General features: G+C 44.7%; 1 protein-coding gene across 1 annotated transcript in view; it reads left to right on the forward strand.

The window, feature by feature from the left end:
* The window catches only part of SUGP1 (SURP and G-patch domain containing 1), a 120,933-nt gene that overhangs the window by 17,870 nt on the left and 85,720 nt on the right, over nucleotides 1-17,343 (forward strand). The window contains exons 3-4 of the mRNA XM_085639720.1: nucleotides 14,016-14,107; nucleotides 15,376-15,762. Coding sequence (XP_085495846.1) covers nucleotides 14,016-14,107; nucleotides 15,376-15,762 — 479 coding nt within the window. The remainder of the gene's footprint in view (nucleotides 1-14,015; nucleotides 14,108-15,375; nucleotides 15,763-17,343) is intronic.

A 17,343-nucleotide genomic window follows, 5' to 3' on the forward strand; every position in this document is an offset into this window, starting at 1 on the left:
CCCACAACCCAGTGGCCTACTTGCCAGCAGCCACCAACTGGAGGCCCCCTTTCCCCCATTGGACAGACCCTCCAGGATTTCGCAATTTGCAAAGAAATCGCAAAATCGTCAGTTTTCTAAAAATGCAGTGATTTTTACAAAACTGCCTGCGAAATCTGGAAAATTTAGAGGATGTATAAATAGAACAGTTATGGGCTGGGGCGGTGCAGGGTTTGCAGTGAGGTGAGAGTGGCTGGAGGCTTCAGGAAACCAGACCAAATGTTTCAGTCACAATACACCAAATAACCGCGGATAAACAATGTTTACCTTCTTTATGAAACTGCTGCTTGTTGCCAGGCCTGTCTTTTTTAAACCTATGGAAATGTGGATAGAATATAGCCTTACAGCCCCTGGAGCCCTGGTGGATGTAGGGAACTCAAGTGGCATAACTTCAGGACCTGACTCAGAGCGGAATATTGATATTCAGCCCCGTCGTGCTCCCAGTGGGTATTGTGTATCACCAACCTCTAAGGTTGGGACCAACCTTCCTTTTATGCACCACAAACAAGAACTAATTGCAAATCAATCGAACAAGGTACAACTGATCAGTAAACCAATTAGTAATTTTAGCTGTTCATCCTGTCTTCATTTACTTGGGACGAGGGGTATCTCTTTTGTGTTTTTTGTTAGCATCTGGAAGTTTTTTTTTCTTCATCCTGTTAATTTCCTTGGAAAAGCATTTCAAACAGATATGTTACACACGTCAGCCATTCTCTGCATTTTCCAACTCTTTCATCATGTGTACCTTTGCTATTTTATTGCCAGTTAGGGCAAAATGTAGAATGACCTTTATCCTACTCTTGATGCGCATTTTGAAAGCAGATGTGACTGCATAGATTTTCTCAAGGTTTGCAGGCTCCATTCACTATTGTTGTATTTTCATACAGTGGAAAATGTGCTTTTATGGAATAGACAGCTGCCATGTAAATATTCCATTTTAAGTTTAATTCTCCTTATATCGGAACCGGTCTTGCTTTCATGCTGAGCAGGTTGCTGCAACATAATATTTATCTATTTTATTTACAAAAAAAAAAGCTCCAGCATCTCTTAAAGGCATGGTTCAGGGGATTCACTCCTTGATTTAGCATTTCCTCCAGAAATTTGATTTTCTTTTTTCTGTTAACGCACATCTATACGAAAGGACATCATATGGCACGATCAATCACTGAGACACTTGCGTCTGTAGGCATAATTATAAACTGCACACACGTTGGTATTCCATGTACCCTTCTAATTAAATGTTATGAAGGGTATTAATAGAAAAATATTTTTAGATTCAATGCATTTATTTAGGATTACGAACTAGGAGAGAAGCAGTGCGATACAACCTACAATTTTCAGAATGCAACCACATTTTTGTGTCTATACACACGTCATAAATAATAGTAAACATTGCAGTATTTTTAGTATTTCGAGAGAGTCACTTCAGTAACACAACTCAAAATCATTAGTTTTCTCTGACTCCAGGGGGAAGAGCTATGTTACAAACAAATAAGCTTAAACCTGTAGAAGAATAGGTTTGAGCACTCAGGGTCTCATTTATTGGGAATTGGCACAGGGCAGCACCGCAAGTCTTCTTGCTGCGCTACCCTACGCCATTGTGAAATGGCAGGTCTCACCCCCCCCCCCCCCCCCCACCACCCCCACGCTGGCGGACTAATTGCTGCCTAGCGCCATCACAGGCACCCTTGCACCATGGTTCAAGGGTGTCTGCGTTGCATGCAGGATTGTTTTTGTGCAAGAAGGGGCACCTGCCTGCACAAAAACGATCCAGAGAGGCCTTTTCCTCGTTCTGTTTGCTGGAAAAAATGGGGGTATAGGGTAAGATATTACAGAGAGATGTAAAAAGGTATGGTGTTACTTAGGGGTTAGTGTTACTGAAATAGGTATTGGGTGATATTTTTCTGAGGGAGGTTTTGGGCAAGATGTTACTGAGGGGGTATTGGGTAAGATATTACTGAGGGGGGTAGTGGGTAAGATGTTACTGAGGGGGGTAGTGGGTAAGATGTTACTGAGGGAAGGATTGGGTAAAATGTTATCGAAGGAGGTAATGGGTGAGTCTGACTCCTGGGAAACACCCCATGCATGGCAGAATCCTTACATTGTTTACTCCCATCACAAAACTCCTGCCTGCCTGCATCCAAATGGAATCTTGATGAGCTAATGATTACGTCTCCACCTTCAAGGGGGAACTGAAACCAGCTTTCGAAACATAAGAGAGGATCTGATCACCCCTATATTTCAAGGTTTTGTATTTAATCTTGTACAACTTGAGGCCCATGAAACTCTGGACATAATTATCAAATAGTAGATGGTTTCACTCGTTACCATTTTCTACCATATTTGATTACTCATGTCCGAACAGTGAGTAAGCAGGAGGTGACCTCACTATGCAGTCTGTCGCACTTATTTGGATCAGCCACTACTATCCTGCACCCTAGGGTGCCCGAGGAAGAGTCGTCCTGCCTCACGGATCCGGGAGGCAGCGGTGCCCCGAAAGGGGTGCATTCATGGGCACTAGAACATCCCAGGGAGAAATACAGCACCCTCTCAGAAGGTTAGGACATGGAACTGTGCTTTTGCAGAGCTGCAGACACTTTAAATATGCCTATTGCAAAGTGGAATACTCTGCTAAAAGAGATTCCATTGATTTCAGGCTGAAAAGGAATGATTATGAGTAAAATAAAGTGCTGCAAAAATGCTGCTAAATTTCCATAATTGTGCCGCTAAATTTCCATATTTGCGCCGCTAAATTTGCTAATCCATGCCGCAATATCCTGGGGGGTCTGATTGGATAACATTGGGCCTCAACACTCTGCACCCGACCGCCCTAGTGCCGCTGAGGGTGCAACAACAGTGCATCACTGACCCTGGGAGACCCCCGAGTCTAACCCCAGAACCTTAACTCCCACAGTCGATTACTTACATGTGAACCATTTACCTGTTTTCCTTCCATAGGATAACATTGACACTTTTTCTCCAAAAAGTTTAAAAGTGTGGAGTTTTGAAACCTAAACATATTCTTTAAAAATCGCACAAATAACCAAAAAGTATTTACTCACCTGTTTGCAGGAAATGTCCCAGTGCTGAATCTAGGTATCCAGCACTGAGTTAGAAAAGTAACGTAATAAGTAACTTACCTGCAATTTACTGAAAAAGCCTACTCATTCCAATGTACTGTATTTGCTAAGTGTTGCATACTACTGCTCCCCTGTAAATCAAACAAAGTACAATTTCTATTGTATTTTCAAACCGTCCCATATCCACTAACTTACTACTGAAAAGTATTTAATGCTTACCTGTGCCAGGCCTGCTTGGTTCTAAAAATAAACAGTATATTTTTATACAACAATTGGCCGAGAGTTCAGTTCTTGAGTTTGTGAATTAATTTGCTGACTGAGTGGGTACATCAAATGCTTAACACTGTCCCCTGATACTGCCTTACTGCTCGACCAAGCTCCCACTATTCGAGAGTAAGGTTCTATCTAACTTGAACCTCTGCCTACCTCTGGGTACACTTGGACTCTAAACACTATACCTCATTTTGGTGTAGTATAAATAGAGCCAGTTTCTTACACCCCAGACCCTGAAACTAGTTCCAGCCAACCTTAAAAGAAAAAGGATGAAGATGATGCTGTGCAGAAGAAGACTTAAGACGCCTACTGACTTGGCCCCCAACTCTACTGGCTTGTCTGCAGCCCTTGAAAATCATGCAAATAAACGTCTTTCCAGCAGTCAGCGACCTCCACAAACCTTGGGAGGACTGCCTGCTTCTGAAGACCAGAACTCCTGAAGACAGTACCACTGTTCACAAAGAGAACAACACCATGGACTCTGCTGCCCTCCGGATCAGCAAAACTTGACCACTCTGCACCCGACGCCTCCAGTCTGTGTCTAGGTGGCCCACCAATCTAGAAACAGTTTCCCGGTGATCCTGAGTCCAAGTCCAGGGTTGGATGACCCCTCCTGGACTCCACGACTACGTCTGCATTGTGAATCCAGAGACCCCATCCACGACCAGCTCCGGTAAGAAGAATCCAGCGTCCAAGGACATCCCTGCACCCAAAGCCCCTGCGCCATGGCAACTCGACGGACGGTGCACCTACGACCCACAACACCAACTTACTTCTTCTGTCAGTGTTTTTTTTATTTTGTGGAGCCTCTGGCTCAACGTCTGCAGCTAGTTTGTCCAACTGAGTGTCTCCATTGAAAAACATTTGGCCCGCGATATAGTCTTTGCACCCTGCCGCCCCAGTGCCGCTGGTGGTACGTTTTGGTGCTGCCTTCTGGCTCCCCTGTGCTTGCTCTAACTCCCGAAGCTTGGCCCTGCATCCGATTTACTTGCCTTCAAACAGCATGGCTCCAAGCACCTCCTGTCTCCATTGAAATGCATTGGGCCCATCTCCGAATTTGACAGCTGCACCCGACCGCCCCTGAGCCGCCATTGGTGCAGACTTTGTTCTTACCTGAACCTTGCCCTCTGCTGATCTTAAATCCTGAAGACTGGAACTGTACATTGAGTACTTAACCGTGAAACTGCATTGTTGTTTTCCTCCATAGGTTAACATTGAACTAAAATTGCGTGTCGACTTTTGAAAGCCTAAAGTATTTTTCCTGAAAAACTTACCTTTTGAGTCGAGGCATTTATTGGTCATTGTTTGCACAACAAATGTCCTACACTCCTGTGTTATGCCTAAGGCTGCTCGTCCACACTACCACAAATAGAGCACTTTGGGTTTGCATTGAGCCCTGTACACTTGTGCGTGATTCTCTGGACTCTCTTCACTGTATAACCACATAGTGGTATACCAAATACAGAGCTGGATTCCTACAGCTGTGCACTAAAACCTCCCTCAAGGGCTTGGATTTACAACCTGTAATTAGAGGATGGGGGGACATTTTGCTGCCTATCATTGGATCAGATTTCACCAAGTGGCTATGTTTTGCAAGCATTTTCCTGATAGCTGTGAACTGGCTGTTAAATGTGGAGATCAACCTGACTACATCCGGGACCTGTCTGTCCTTTGTCCTCTTAATGAGGAGGCTCTCCATTTACACGCACTGCTTTTCACTTGCTTCCTTAAGAGCTTTACGAGGTTAGCAACCTAAATCTGCTAGTCCTTTTTCTTTCCTGTTCCTTGAATGTCTTCTCCATGTTGCCATTCCGCTTGGCTCTGAGGAGTTCCCCCGAAGGGGATACTCCTCTTCAGTTTGTGTAGGTGATTACTGTTCGCATGGAGAATACTATCCCCCGCGGTACTCTTGCGATAAAGGCTTATTTGCAAGGCTCCATAGACAGCGTTGACGGATATGTCAAGGAAGTCCATCTCGGCGACATGGATTTAATGTGGGAATGCTAAATTCAAATTGTTGGTTGCAATGTGTCTAAGGAAATCATCTAGATCTTGCTGAGGACCATTCCAAATAATAAACAGGTGAGCTATATATCTGGTCCACCAGCCCATAAAGATCCCAGCATATCTAGGAGCAAAGCAACTTCCCATTGCAGTCCGTCAATTGACGGTATCGTGTACCATTGAACAAAAAGAAATTGTTATCCAAAGAGTACCTCAGCATGCCAAGCAACATCATGACGTGGTCGTATTTATTTATGTGCAGGAAAGTGCCCCTTTTTGAATGGTTACCCCCTGGCTCTTTGCCAGATACCTTATGCTAACTTGACTATGTGCTGGGAACCTGCTAACAAGGACCCAGCTTCTGTGTTCTTTCCTAAAACTGTACCTTTGTACCCACAGTTGGCACACCTGTACATGTAAGTCCATTGTAAAAGGTACTCTTGGTATCAAGAACCTTGTGACCAGAGATGACCTCTGAGGACTGCAGCATTTGTTATGCCACCCTCGGAGACCCCTTACCTTAACCCCACTCCCTTCCTTTGCATACTGGGTGTTTTGGTGCAGACCAAACTGAAGAGTCGACATGGCACAAATCCTTGTGTGCCATGCCCACCAACACTGCCTGTGCAGGGCTCGAAAAATCCACTCGACCGCTCGCATATGCGAGCTAAATTTAACGAGGGCGAGCTGTTTTTAGGTCCTACTCGCCCTTTCTGGCGAGTAGGAAGACAAACTACCTTTTGTCCTCTGTCTGTGAAAACGGAGTAAATGTGACAAGATAACAAGATTTAAAGGCATTTTTATTGCTCACAAAGTTAATGAGCAATAAAGATGCCTTTAAATCTTGTTATCTTGTCACATTTACTCCGCTTTCAGAGACGGAGGTCAAGTAGGTTGCAGTTAGGTCGAGGAGATTTTTCAAGGTACTAGTCCTGCAGGACTAGTACAATATTTTGGATTTTTCGAGCCGTGCTGTGGCATGGGTAAGTCACCCCTCTAGCAGGCCCTACATACCTAAAGGCAAGGTGCATAATACCACTGGTGAGGGCATAGCTGCATGAGCATTATACCCATACAGGGCCTGTGCCATTCACAGAAATTGTGAGTGCAGCGAAGCCATTTTGAGGACATGGGCTGGCAGTGGAGCCATTTTGAGGACATGGGCTGGGAGTTTGTCATCACAAACTCCACAGCTCCATGATGACTTTACCTACGTCTGGGAAGTTGGGTATCAAACTTCCTAGCTCATTAAGCCCACACTGATGCCATTGTTGGATTTAATAAAAAAAATGCACACCGAGGGCATGCCCCCTGAAAAACGACCAACTCTGGTTATGGTTCCTGACTGACTCTCAGCCATCTGCCGCCACCAGACAGGTTTCTGGACCCCTGGGTAGAGAGTTCTCCGCTCTCTAGGTCTGGAAACATTGAACATCCTGTGCAGAGTTGTTAGGCCTCCACTCCCTGGATGGGCAGGGTTCTCGAAGAGGAAGCTTCAGAGGCCTGCAACCTTTGTTAGCTGCCCCCAGCCATTTGCTTCTATCAGCAACTGGCTCCCACTGGAGAGTGGCATACTAGTGAGTGTAGACACCCCAGGGAAGGGTCCTGTTGGTACGAACCTTCACACCCTGTAACGCCCCTAAATCTCGTATTTAGAGGCACCCTTTAACCTTGCCTCTTCAGATTTGACATGACAAGGAGGAGGACCGAAGAGCTGTGGTGCAGACGAGGAGGACGGCGACCACTGCTTTGGCCCCAGCCCTACTGGCCTGTCTCTTTTTCTGAAACCCCTGCAAGTTGAACCCAGCGTGTCATGCAGCCGGCAGCCTCCAAGAACCCCAGGGACCTGCCCTGCCCTGCCTTCCTAAGGACTTTGATCTCCTGTGGACACTGGATTTGTCCAACACCCACCCAAGGCAGGACTCCTGATCCAGCCGAATCCGGAAGTCCTCACCACTCTGCAACCGACGCCCAAGGCCCGTGTCCGAGTGGTCCAACACCCCAGCGAGGTTCCCCCCGGCGATCCGGACCTGTGCTCCAGTGTTGGACGACTTCCACCGACCTTCTCTTTGACACCTGCAGCTCCATCTTAAAGGGTCCCCCCAGCCGTGACCTAAACCTGTGAGAAGAACCTGACACAAAATGACACCCCTGTCCCCGCAGCTCCTGAGTCCAGAGGTGCCCAACTGACAGTGTCCTGGTGTCCAGCAACTCTTCATCTTCCAGTCATTGGTTCCCTTTGTCCAGTCTTCTGGCTCCTGCACCAGCCTGCAGCCCTTTTTCATCACCGACATCCTCCATTGAAAAGCATTGGGCTCCCGACACCACCTGAGCACCCTGCACACGGCCTCCCCTGCATCGTGGTGGTGTGGACTTGGTGTCAACCGGAGACCCCCTTTGCCCTGACCTTTTCCCTAGAAGCTTGGCTCCAGAGACAGTGGCCTGCCTGTGAGCAGCCCCCAACCAAGGTACCACATTGGCATCCTCCACTCTTCACCTGGCCGCCCTATTGCAGCTAGTGGTGCCCCTTGAGTGCCAACCCGAACTTTAGTTCTATCCCCCAAAACTCCAATCCTAAAACCGTTATACTCACCTGTAAACTGAACGCGTCGTTTTCTCCATAAGACTGAAGGCTAGGGTTTCTCTGAAAATGTTATGTTGAACTGTCATGTACTGCAACTAAAGTAACTTAGTGCCTTGAAAAGAGTTGGCCTGCTTCCTAATGTTCTGTGTTGCTTAGACGGTGTGCCAAACTAGAAAAGTAATCTAGAAGTAATTTCAAGTGTTTTTGAACCGCTTATAAAAACATTTTCTCTACTGCAAAAGTAATCTGAATGTTCCTACTAAACCAGTGTTCACTGTCTTTTAAAAAGTAATATTCTATGGAAAGTATCTGTTACCTGCTACTAAGTATATATTGGTTCTAGAAATAAACCAACAAAATAACTTTTTATACAAACAATTGGTCTGGATTCAGTCTTTGGGTGTGTGCCCTAATTTCATGCCTGAGTGTGAACATCAAATGCTGAACACTACTCTCTGATAAGCCTAACTGCTTGACCACACTAGTACAAAAGAGTGCAAGGTATTATCTACTTTAACCTTTGCTATACCTCAGGGGATCCACTGGAGTCAGTGCACATAATATACCTTACTTTGGTATAGTATATATAGAGCCAGCTTCCTAGAGTATGGCTGTCTCCCGAAAGAAAAGTCTACAAGCCTGGAGCCCCTGGTTGTGGTTGATGCAGGTATATAAGGACACGACTTCCATAGTGACCAGTATATAATCTGACTACCATGGAATATTCCCCACTTTGAACAATTACGTCTGTGCTGTCTCTAAAGTAGGAAGGCAGTGCAAGGACATAAGGCTACAGGAAGACATTGAGGTAAGTGGAGCTTTGTTCTAGGAGGCTCTTATTGGGTGAGATTATGGGTCTGCCTTGTGGTGCTTCTTTTTTGTGAACCGTGGGCAACATATAGAAGCAAGGTGCCACCAGCTCCTTAATTATGAGAAATTGATATTCCTCCGTATTAAGGAGGCCCTTTACCCCCAGACATTTAAACAAGTGGAGTATCTATTAGTGGCTGAGCTGTATGCACCACAAGTGTTTCTCTCATAACTGTCTGCGTGGTTCCTTCAGATAATCATTGACATCCCACGATACAACATTACTCCACTTGTCCAAGGGTTTTACGATGATCCTGCAGTCAGTTTTTCAAGGTTTCTAAGGATACTGTGAACATTTTTAACTAAAGAGCTTTCCCAGTAGCAGCATTGCTTTCAGTGTGCTAGCAATCATAGGACAGATTGGACCTTGTTTATTTAATGAAGGTTCTGTTGTCACGTGAGTGTAGAAACAAGCGATCGGTGGTTGTTTTTGTGGGCACTGTACCCAGTTTCTGGGAAATGGTGGGTGTGGTTTGCAGAGAGGTGTCTAGGATACATAAGAAGATGTGCCCTTAGATGACGTGTGGTGATGTATATTAATGCAGGCACTTTGCCAGAAACCTGCCATTAACCACACTTGCCTCATTGTTGGCCACTTGGCCTGATTTTGGGAATAGTAAGATGCAAAAGGTTTGTCCTAGTTGCGGTTACATCATTAATAAGTAAATTGGACTTCTGATATGTGTATTTTACCTCTATTCACTGATGCACAGGTTTTTAGAAAATGTTGATTTTCGCATCACAGAAGACAGCAGACACAGTTGTGCCACCACAGCTATTAGCGTAGTCCAACACGCCCGCCACACAGATTATACTTGGGCCATCGGGTCGGACTTGTTGTTTATCATTCACGAGCAACATTTATGCTCCTGACAGTGGCATGACAGCTATAACAATCTGGTGAATATGGGCAAACATTACTGGTTATTAATTAATTTTTAGGGCGCCTCAGTACATTGTAGGCACGCCTATTTCCAGCATAGCGACATTTATCACTACATGATGATAGTAGAGCACTCGTCTTGTAATCTGTCATATTGTTTCCAGCTTGCCTACTCTGCATGGTACGCTTAAATCTCTTCTTTTATTTTCCGTCTTGGACTTCGCTGAAATCACAAGTAATTAATGGATGTAACATGAATTGTAAGATTGTGGCAAGCAACACTTTTTGACTGCTCACTTTGCATATATTTTGTGTATGGTCGTATTTCTTCAAAGGGCATTTTTCTCTTTGTTTCAAATTGTAAGTTTTCCATGTTCTTACTTCTGTTTCCTTAAGTAGTTGGGTATGCTAAATTTTGTAGTAGGCCATGACTAAGACAAGGTTAGGTTGGAACGCGTTGCTGTAAATAAGTCCTGTTGAAATATTGAGCTTGCGGAGTGGGGATTTGCTTGGTGTTCTACCTGTGACACATTTTTGTTTTACATATGCATATATCTGTGTGTGTATATAACTTTTTTAAGGTTAGGCCTAGGGACCATAATAGCTTGTCTTGCCAGATTCACATTTCCCAAAAACTTGTGAATATATTTTTTTATCATATATACATACATCCTGGGGCTTTTGGTCAGCCCTTTTTATCAATTGGACTATTCTCATTTTGGTTTCAACCACCACAGCTTAATGGGCAATGGATCAACTAACGTCATTCATTGATTGTCTTGCCTTGTGAGTGACGGCACTCTGCCGGTTTGGCTTGCCCCCAGAAAAGCAATGCACTTCTGTATCTGGGCTGCTGATCTAAACCGTTACTTTGTATTTTTTTGTTTGCCATTAATTTTTTATACAACCTATATTTGCACAAAAAAAAGGATATGAGCAAGCTTGCCCAGACCTATTGGCTTTTTCAGTGCTTGTTTTACTGTGTGATGTGTTAAATTGCTTTTTATTTCTGGCTACAGGCTGCTTTAGATGCTTACGGATCTCATGTTCCCAATGTTTTAAAATAGTTCATTAAGAAGTGAAATACATGCAGTAGGCTGTGGATCAGTCCGATTTCGCGATTGGCTGGCTTCTGTTTTGGAACATTTGCTATTGCTTCAATAGACTGTCCACTCACGGCATTTCATGGAATTGGTGTGTGCGTCAGTTTATAGTGATGGGGAGCAGCATGTAGTTTGTTTCTTCCAGTGGAGATGGTTTGCAAAAAGAGCTACTCTTTGTTCTGTTTGCATTGCTGTAGGAAGCTGGTTCTGTCTATAAAATACCAAAGTAAAGCATAGTGTGCACAGAGTCCAGTGAATCCCAAAGGCTTTACAAAGGCTAAAGTAGAAAATACTAATCATCTCTTTTGTGGTATTGTGGGCGAGCAGTTAGGCTTATCAGAGAGCTGTGTTAAGGATTTGTTGTACACAATCGGGCAAGAAATGATTACACACACTCAATGACTAAATTCAAGACCAATTGTTTGTGAAAATATTACTTTTTGTATGTTTATTACTTAGAACCAAAGATAATTTGTTGCAGTAAAATACGGTTTGCAATATCAGTTTTTCAGTACAAAAAGTGCACACTGCATTTTTCAACTAGTTCCATGTTAACCTATGGAAGGAAAACAATCGTGCAATTTCACAGGTATATACACCACTTAAAAATCCAGTCTTTGGGTTTTAGAATCAACACTGGGCAAGGGTCAGGTAAGTGTAGAGACTGCAGCACTGGTGCGGCCAGGTGCTGAGGTTCCATTCGGTCACTGGGGCCCAATGTTATTCAATGGAGACTGGGGGCACACATAGAGGTGCCGGTTGCAGGTAGGTAAACTCGGAGTTGGGGCTCAACTTCCGGGGGTTAGGATCAGCACAGCAATGGAGACAGAAGATTTTGGACCAAGATTGCAGGCTCGAACACGGAGTCGTGGGGACTGCGGGTGCAGGGGTGGACTTTGAGGTCAGAAGATCCTTTACCAGTGCTGGTCCTAGTTAGGGGGTCCTTTGTGTAGATGCTGCAGGGGACGTCGTGGAGTCCTGGAGAGGTCACTCTAGGGTGGACTGGAGCACAGGGCAGCAGGGGAACCTTCTTAGGACCACTTCGACTCTGGCCGGAGGCGTCCGGTGCAGAGGTGGGTCCAGAGAGCTGGCTGTGCGGTTCAGCAGGGCACTGGAGCTCTTGTTGTTGGCTTCTTTGTGGACAGGGCCGCTGTCCTCTGGAGTTCTTGATCTTTAGGGAAAGCAGGCAGTACTCCCAGGGTTGTGGAGGTCACTGGGCCTGCAGGATGAATCGCTTTTTGGAGCAGGTTTCTAAGAGGGCTGCAGACAGGCTGGTAGGGCTGGGGCCAACATAGACAAAATTGAGACACGCTGCTTGCGAGCCTGCGAAGAGTTGCACAGCCTTATACACATGTGATCCAAATATTTCACGTAAACCATATGTTTGTCCAAAATTCATCTTCTTTATTCCATATTATTTTTCATAGTTTAGCCATCACGTCAAAAGGTGCTCTGTTCCATTAGATTCATGCATGTTAATTCACTCAAGAATTGCCCATCCAGGCCTATTCACAAGCTTGTTGTCTGGTGTCACTGCTGCACGGCTCTTCAGTCCTTTATGTCGCCAGGAATCTGAGAATCAAAGTTCAAGGTTGCCACTAAATTCTCAATTTATGGGCGCTACAGGTACTGGCAGGTAATAGCCAGTGGGCTACTTACCTTTAGGGAGACTACACCCTTTTTATGTCCACTTCCTTTGGGGACAGGGCATACCCCTAATCCTATTGGCTAAAATCCTCACAACCAATATGGAGGATTTTCAAAGGAGGGGTTCACTTCAGCCGAGGACATCTTAGGGGTGGTCCTGGCAGAGAGGGGACATACTGCTTCTGCTTACTAATTTTCCAGCCGACCCTGCCGCCAAAAGTTGGACTAGGTCAGGGGGTAGGCATCTCCTCTAGCTGGAGGGGCCCTGGCTTGCATAGTAAAGGAAGGAAGCCTTTGAGACTCCCTGCCCTTGAATGCTGTTCGTGCTTGGGGGTAGGTATAAGGCACCTCCACCGAGAGTAGGCTTTGTTTCTGACCCACGAGAGCACAAGGCTCCCACCTCAGGGGATCGGAAACATGTCTGGAAATGGTAGGCTGGTGCTGACCAGTCAGCTACACACTAGCGGTTGGTTAGGTTTGCAGGGGGCACCGCTGAGGTGCCCCCCCCCCGAGTGCATTTATTAATGAATCCAATACTGGCATCAGTTGTGTGGTCTCATTAATCAGATGTTGGTTCCACTGAATCCCAAGATGATTGGTAACAATCATGAAGTTGTGGAACACTTATTGACAAGCTTCAAGCCCATGGACTCTGTATGGCTTCAGTATGCACTTATAATGGCTAAGAATAGACTTGGACATTATAGGGGCATATCGTCTCATGCAGTTATGCCCTCACCAGAGGTGTAGTGCACCCTGCCTAAGGGCTGTAACGTCTGCTGTAGGGATGACTAACCTATGCCTCTGGCAGTGCTGGCAGGCCTGACACACAGGGATGTGTGCCAGGTTAACACTTCACTTTCAGTAGCACCAAAACATGTAGGCTGCATTGGCAGTGTACAAGTGTTTGGTGAGGGTCCCTAAGTGTGACAAGATACACGCTGCAGCCCGTAGCGACCCTCTCGGGTCACAATGCCCTTGGTACCGCTGGTATCTTTTTCAAGGGACTTGTATGTGGGCCAGAGGTATGCCAATTTTGAAAACAAAGGTACAGTTGTGGGAAAGAACAAAAGCACTGGGAACCTGATTAGCAGGGACCAATTGCACATTCAGTCAAAGTTGCATTGTCAGGCAAAAAGGGGGGGGGGGGGTGCCCATGACACAAGGAGCACTCTCCTACAGTTGCTGGGTAGTGTTTTTTTTCTAGTCTGTGCACTCCTCTGCACAAAGTAAGAAAAAAAAAAAAATTCTCAGCAACGCAAAGAAAACAAGCATAGGTGAAACATATCTCTTACTATCTCATGTTTCGGATGCCCCCCAGGACTTAAAAACAGATGTACACTTAGTGCTGCTTTCCGAGAGACACAGTCTTAATAGTTCTTGGTAAACAAGTTAATATTGTGTGATAAACTCACTTGCAGAGTGGGTTGAAAGAGTGGACCTGCTTCCTTTTCTTCTGTTTTAGATTTATGTGTGTTGAAAAATGTTAGTCAGTGTCTGGATAATTAACTGCAAGTCTTTCTCACATTCAGCGAAAGCGCCTCAGAGTCAGCTACATCAAATAAGTTTGCCAATGATGGGAGCTTCCTGCAGCAGTTTATGAAAATGCAGGCGAAAGCTAAGCGTAAGTGTCTTTTAAGTTTGTGTATTACTTTTGGTGTCCCTTTTTTGTAGTAACAAAACTAAAAGGCAATAGTTGTGGGTTCAGGAGTCTCCCTGCATGCCACCACGTTCACATTTTTGCCGTAATATGTGACCCTGACGTAAGATACCTTTTGGTGAGTTGTTTGGGGGATGACCCCCAAATGCAGCACCCATATTTCCTCCGATTGAACATTGACTTTCGAACCGTTTGAGATGTAAAAGGTCCCTCTTGTCTGTACATAAAATGGAGTGAAGGTGAGAGATATGTCCAGGGTTAAATTGAGATAATAAGTTCCCCTACGAATTGAACAACGTGCAACAACTACCTTACCTACTAGTGCTTTAAATTAACACAATTCGGCTAAACTCATTGACGAAGTTGGGTGGACTGTAGTGTTGGATACCACTATAGATAAATTGATAGGATGATAGGTCTTGTGTGATAAAACCATACATACACCTTTATGCAGATAGTAGTGTAATAGATTTTGATTAGGTACCAAAGTCGCATATACAAATTGGGACTGCAAAATTCTGTTTCTCTCAGTCAGAGGTCCTTAAATGCGAAATGCTGCTGAGCTGCTTCAGTTTACACTCCTCGGTATGGATTCCTTGTGTTTGTATCTTACAGACATTGAGCCTGACTTAATGTACGAGTCAAGAAAGTGACATTTCTAACTGCATATGGGAATCCTGTTTTATTATGATTTTATTAGTGCATCAGACTTCTTGCAAGGTTAAAATCTATAATATGTTACCCAGTTAAAGCAGTTTCAAGCCTCAAAAGTGTCCCTGGGACCTTTTAGTTACTCCAATCTGAACCCCTTGCATAGTAAGTTCAGAATTCTAATCCGCTTCTAGGTGGTGGGTTTTTAGAACACTTGACAAGTTCCTGGCTGCCCAAGCGGCCCATCCCTTTCCCTGGGCGGCTGAGAAACATTGACCATATTTATAAACTGCAACCCAGAGGTTTCTGGAAATTGTTGATACTGCATGGTGGACTTAAAGTTCTTTAAATTGCAATGATGTGTGTGTGCGCTCCCCTGTCGATCTCAGCACTTGCCACCACAGTCATTCTTTTTTGTCCTTATTCTTTTCCTCAACGAGAAGGACTGAGTACAAAGCTTCATATAATTATTTTAATGTCCTTGCAGATTATAACTGTCTTTTGTGAGCATTTTTTATGATTGTATATTTTGCACAACAAATGCATTAAATCAATTTTATATTTCTATTCTCTCCCTGCAGAAACGGAGGCAGTACTAAGTGAAAGACCCATTCTTTCCAAGGTCCCTGGCGGCACCAACAATGCCATTTGTCCACCGTCCCCTGCTAGCAACACTGTTCATCCGCTTGTTGCTGGCAGCAGCACCACCACTCGCCCACTGGCCCCTGCCAGCAGCAAGATTGTTCGCGCTTCAGGCCCAAGTAGTAGCTCTGCCATCTCTTCAGATGCCAGTAAGAAGCCCTTGCCCAACGCTAAAGAAATTGGTAGGACAAGTGATGTAGCCATCCAGCCAGAGCCCTTACCGAAGCCCACGCAGACCTCTGTGCCAGACGAAAGGATTACTTTACGATTACCACCTGAGGAGGAGGAAAAAGACGAGGATTTTGAACAATGGCTAGAATTTGATGGTAAGTGGTGGGAGAAAAGGGAAGTAAATTAGTCTGATTCTGCAATCGAGTGTGCCTGTAAGCAGGACAGAGTAAACTTGTTGATGGCTGAAAGTTCATCATTGCACCCCCATTCTTAGCAGACGTGGGCACTTACAGACGACTGCTGATCTGATGGCGCATGATAATTTTCTACCCCCATAATTTTCTACCCCCTTAACATGTCTTTTTACAGATGTTGTCCACGATCTCCATTTAAGCCTTGGCGTTTTTGAACCTCCGTGGCTCACTTTGCTGCCACCAGGCAGCTAACTTTCAGGAATGGACCACCGTCCAGTTCTGCAATTGAGAAGCACTTGCTTTTTTGTCACTCCCATCACCTAGGACCTTTTCACTGGAGATCTCGAGTTCTTACCATGACAGCTGGATCCCTGTGGTTTTCACTAATTTGTTGCTTGCAGTCTATTTAATTTAGTTTTGTGACAAAAATTGCAACTTGTTGAGCTCGTGAAGTTTGTTCAAATAATGCCCAAAAACTGAACTGCACTATGGTTGCCATAGTTTCTGTGGGATCAATTTAAGAACATGTTTAGTCTGTATTCATTCTTGAGTCCTGGTTGCTTGACTGCATGTACTTTACCCTCTAAGCAGAACACTAGAGTGGGAGGGATTGCTGTAGGCCGTGCCTAATCATACAGTGCTATGCAGGGTTGACCCTCAGCTACTTATCTGAGCCTTGCTTACCAGTGGCAGCATTTTGCTTTCTCTTCATCGATATCCACCCGGCACACTATGTCCTCTGCATTTGGACATGGTGTTGCTTGTCCTCAGATCTCTTTAGAGATAATGAAGTACCAAGTGGGTTACATGTGTGAGTCCCAATAGCTTCTAAGGCCGCCCGTCTTCTTTCTCATCTTGCAAGTGATAGTGACCTTGTTCCCTGAATGGTCCTGTGCTTTGTGATTGAAAGGAGGTGAACCCACTTAAAAAGTTCTTGACATGGCGCTTCCTGGTCTGCTTCTTTAGACACTGAATAGTATTTCAGATGTTTAACCTGATCTGGTTTGATCGGGTAGTGGCATGCCTCAAATTATGTGACCTTTTAATGCACCACTGGTATCTACAGGTAGGGATGCTGTTATCTGTTTAAAACAAAAAATGTAAACCTGCTCACGACCCACACAACTTTTCTGGAACTCCAGTTGCGACGTTTTTGGGTTGCACCTTAACAAAACAGGAAAGCGTCACTTAGGATACTGGCACATCTTGGAAACTGTTGGAAGGCATTTAGATAGACCAGTTACTGTTGAGTAAGTGTCCACTGATTCTTTGTAGCTATCTGTTTTGTAACTGAGATAATATTCACAAGGCCTCTAATAAAAATTCAGCATTCTCTTTTTTATTAAATAAGATTCAGGCGCACTTGTACCTGAGCTGTATTTGGATGGGATGTGTTGATAATTGTTGAAAGCACTTAAGGATTTTTAAATTTTTTATGAAAAAAATGTTCACATACAAAGGTTATAGGATTTTTTTAATCTTCTCGTCCTACTGCTCCAGATGTAAACCGCAGCTCAATGTAATGCCTGCCCTACTCTTCAG

The sequence above is a fragment of the Triturus cristatus genome, chromosome 12 (genome assembly GCF_964204655.1).
Source record: "Triturus cristatus chromosome 12, aTriCri1.1, whole genome shotgun sequence".
In the NCBI taxonomy this organism is placed as follows: Eukaryota; Metazoa; Chordata; class Amphibia; order Caudata; family Salamandridae; genus Triturus; species Triturus cristatus.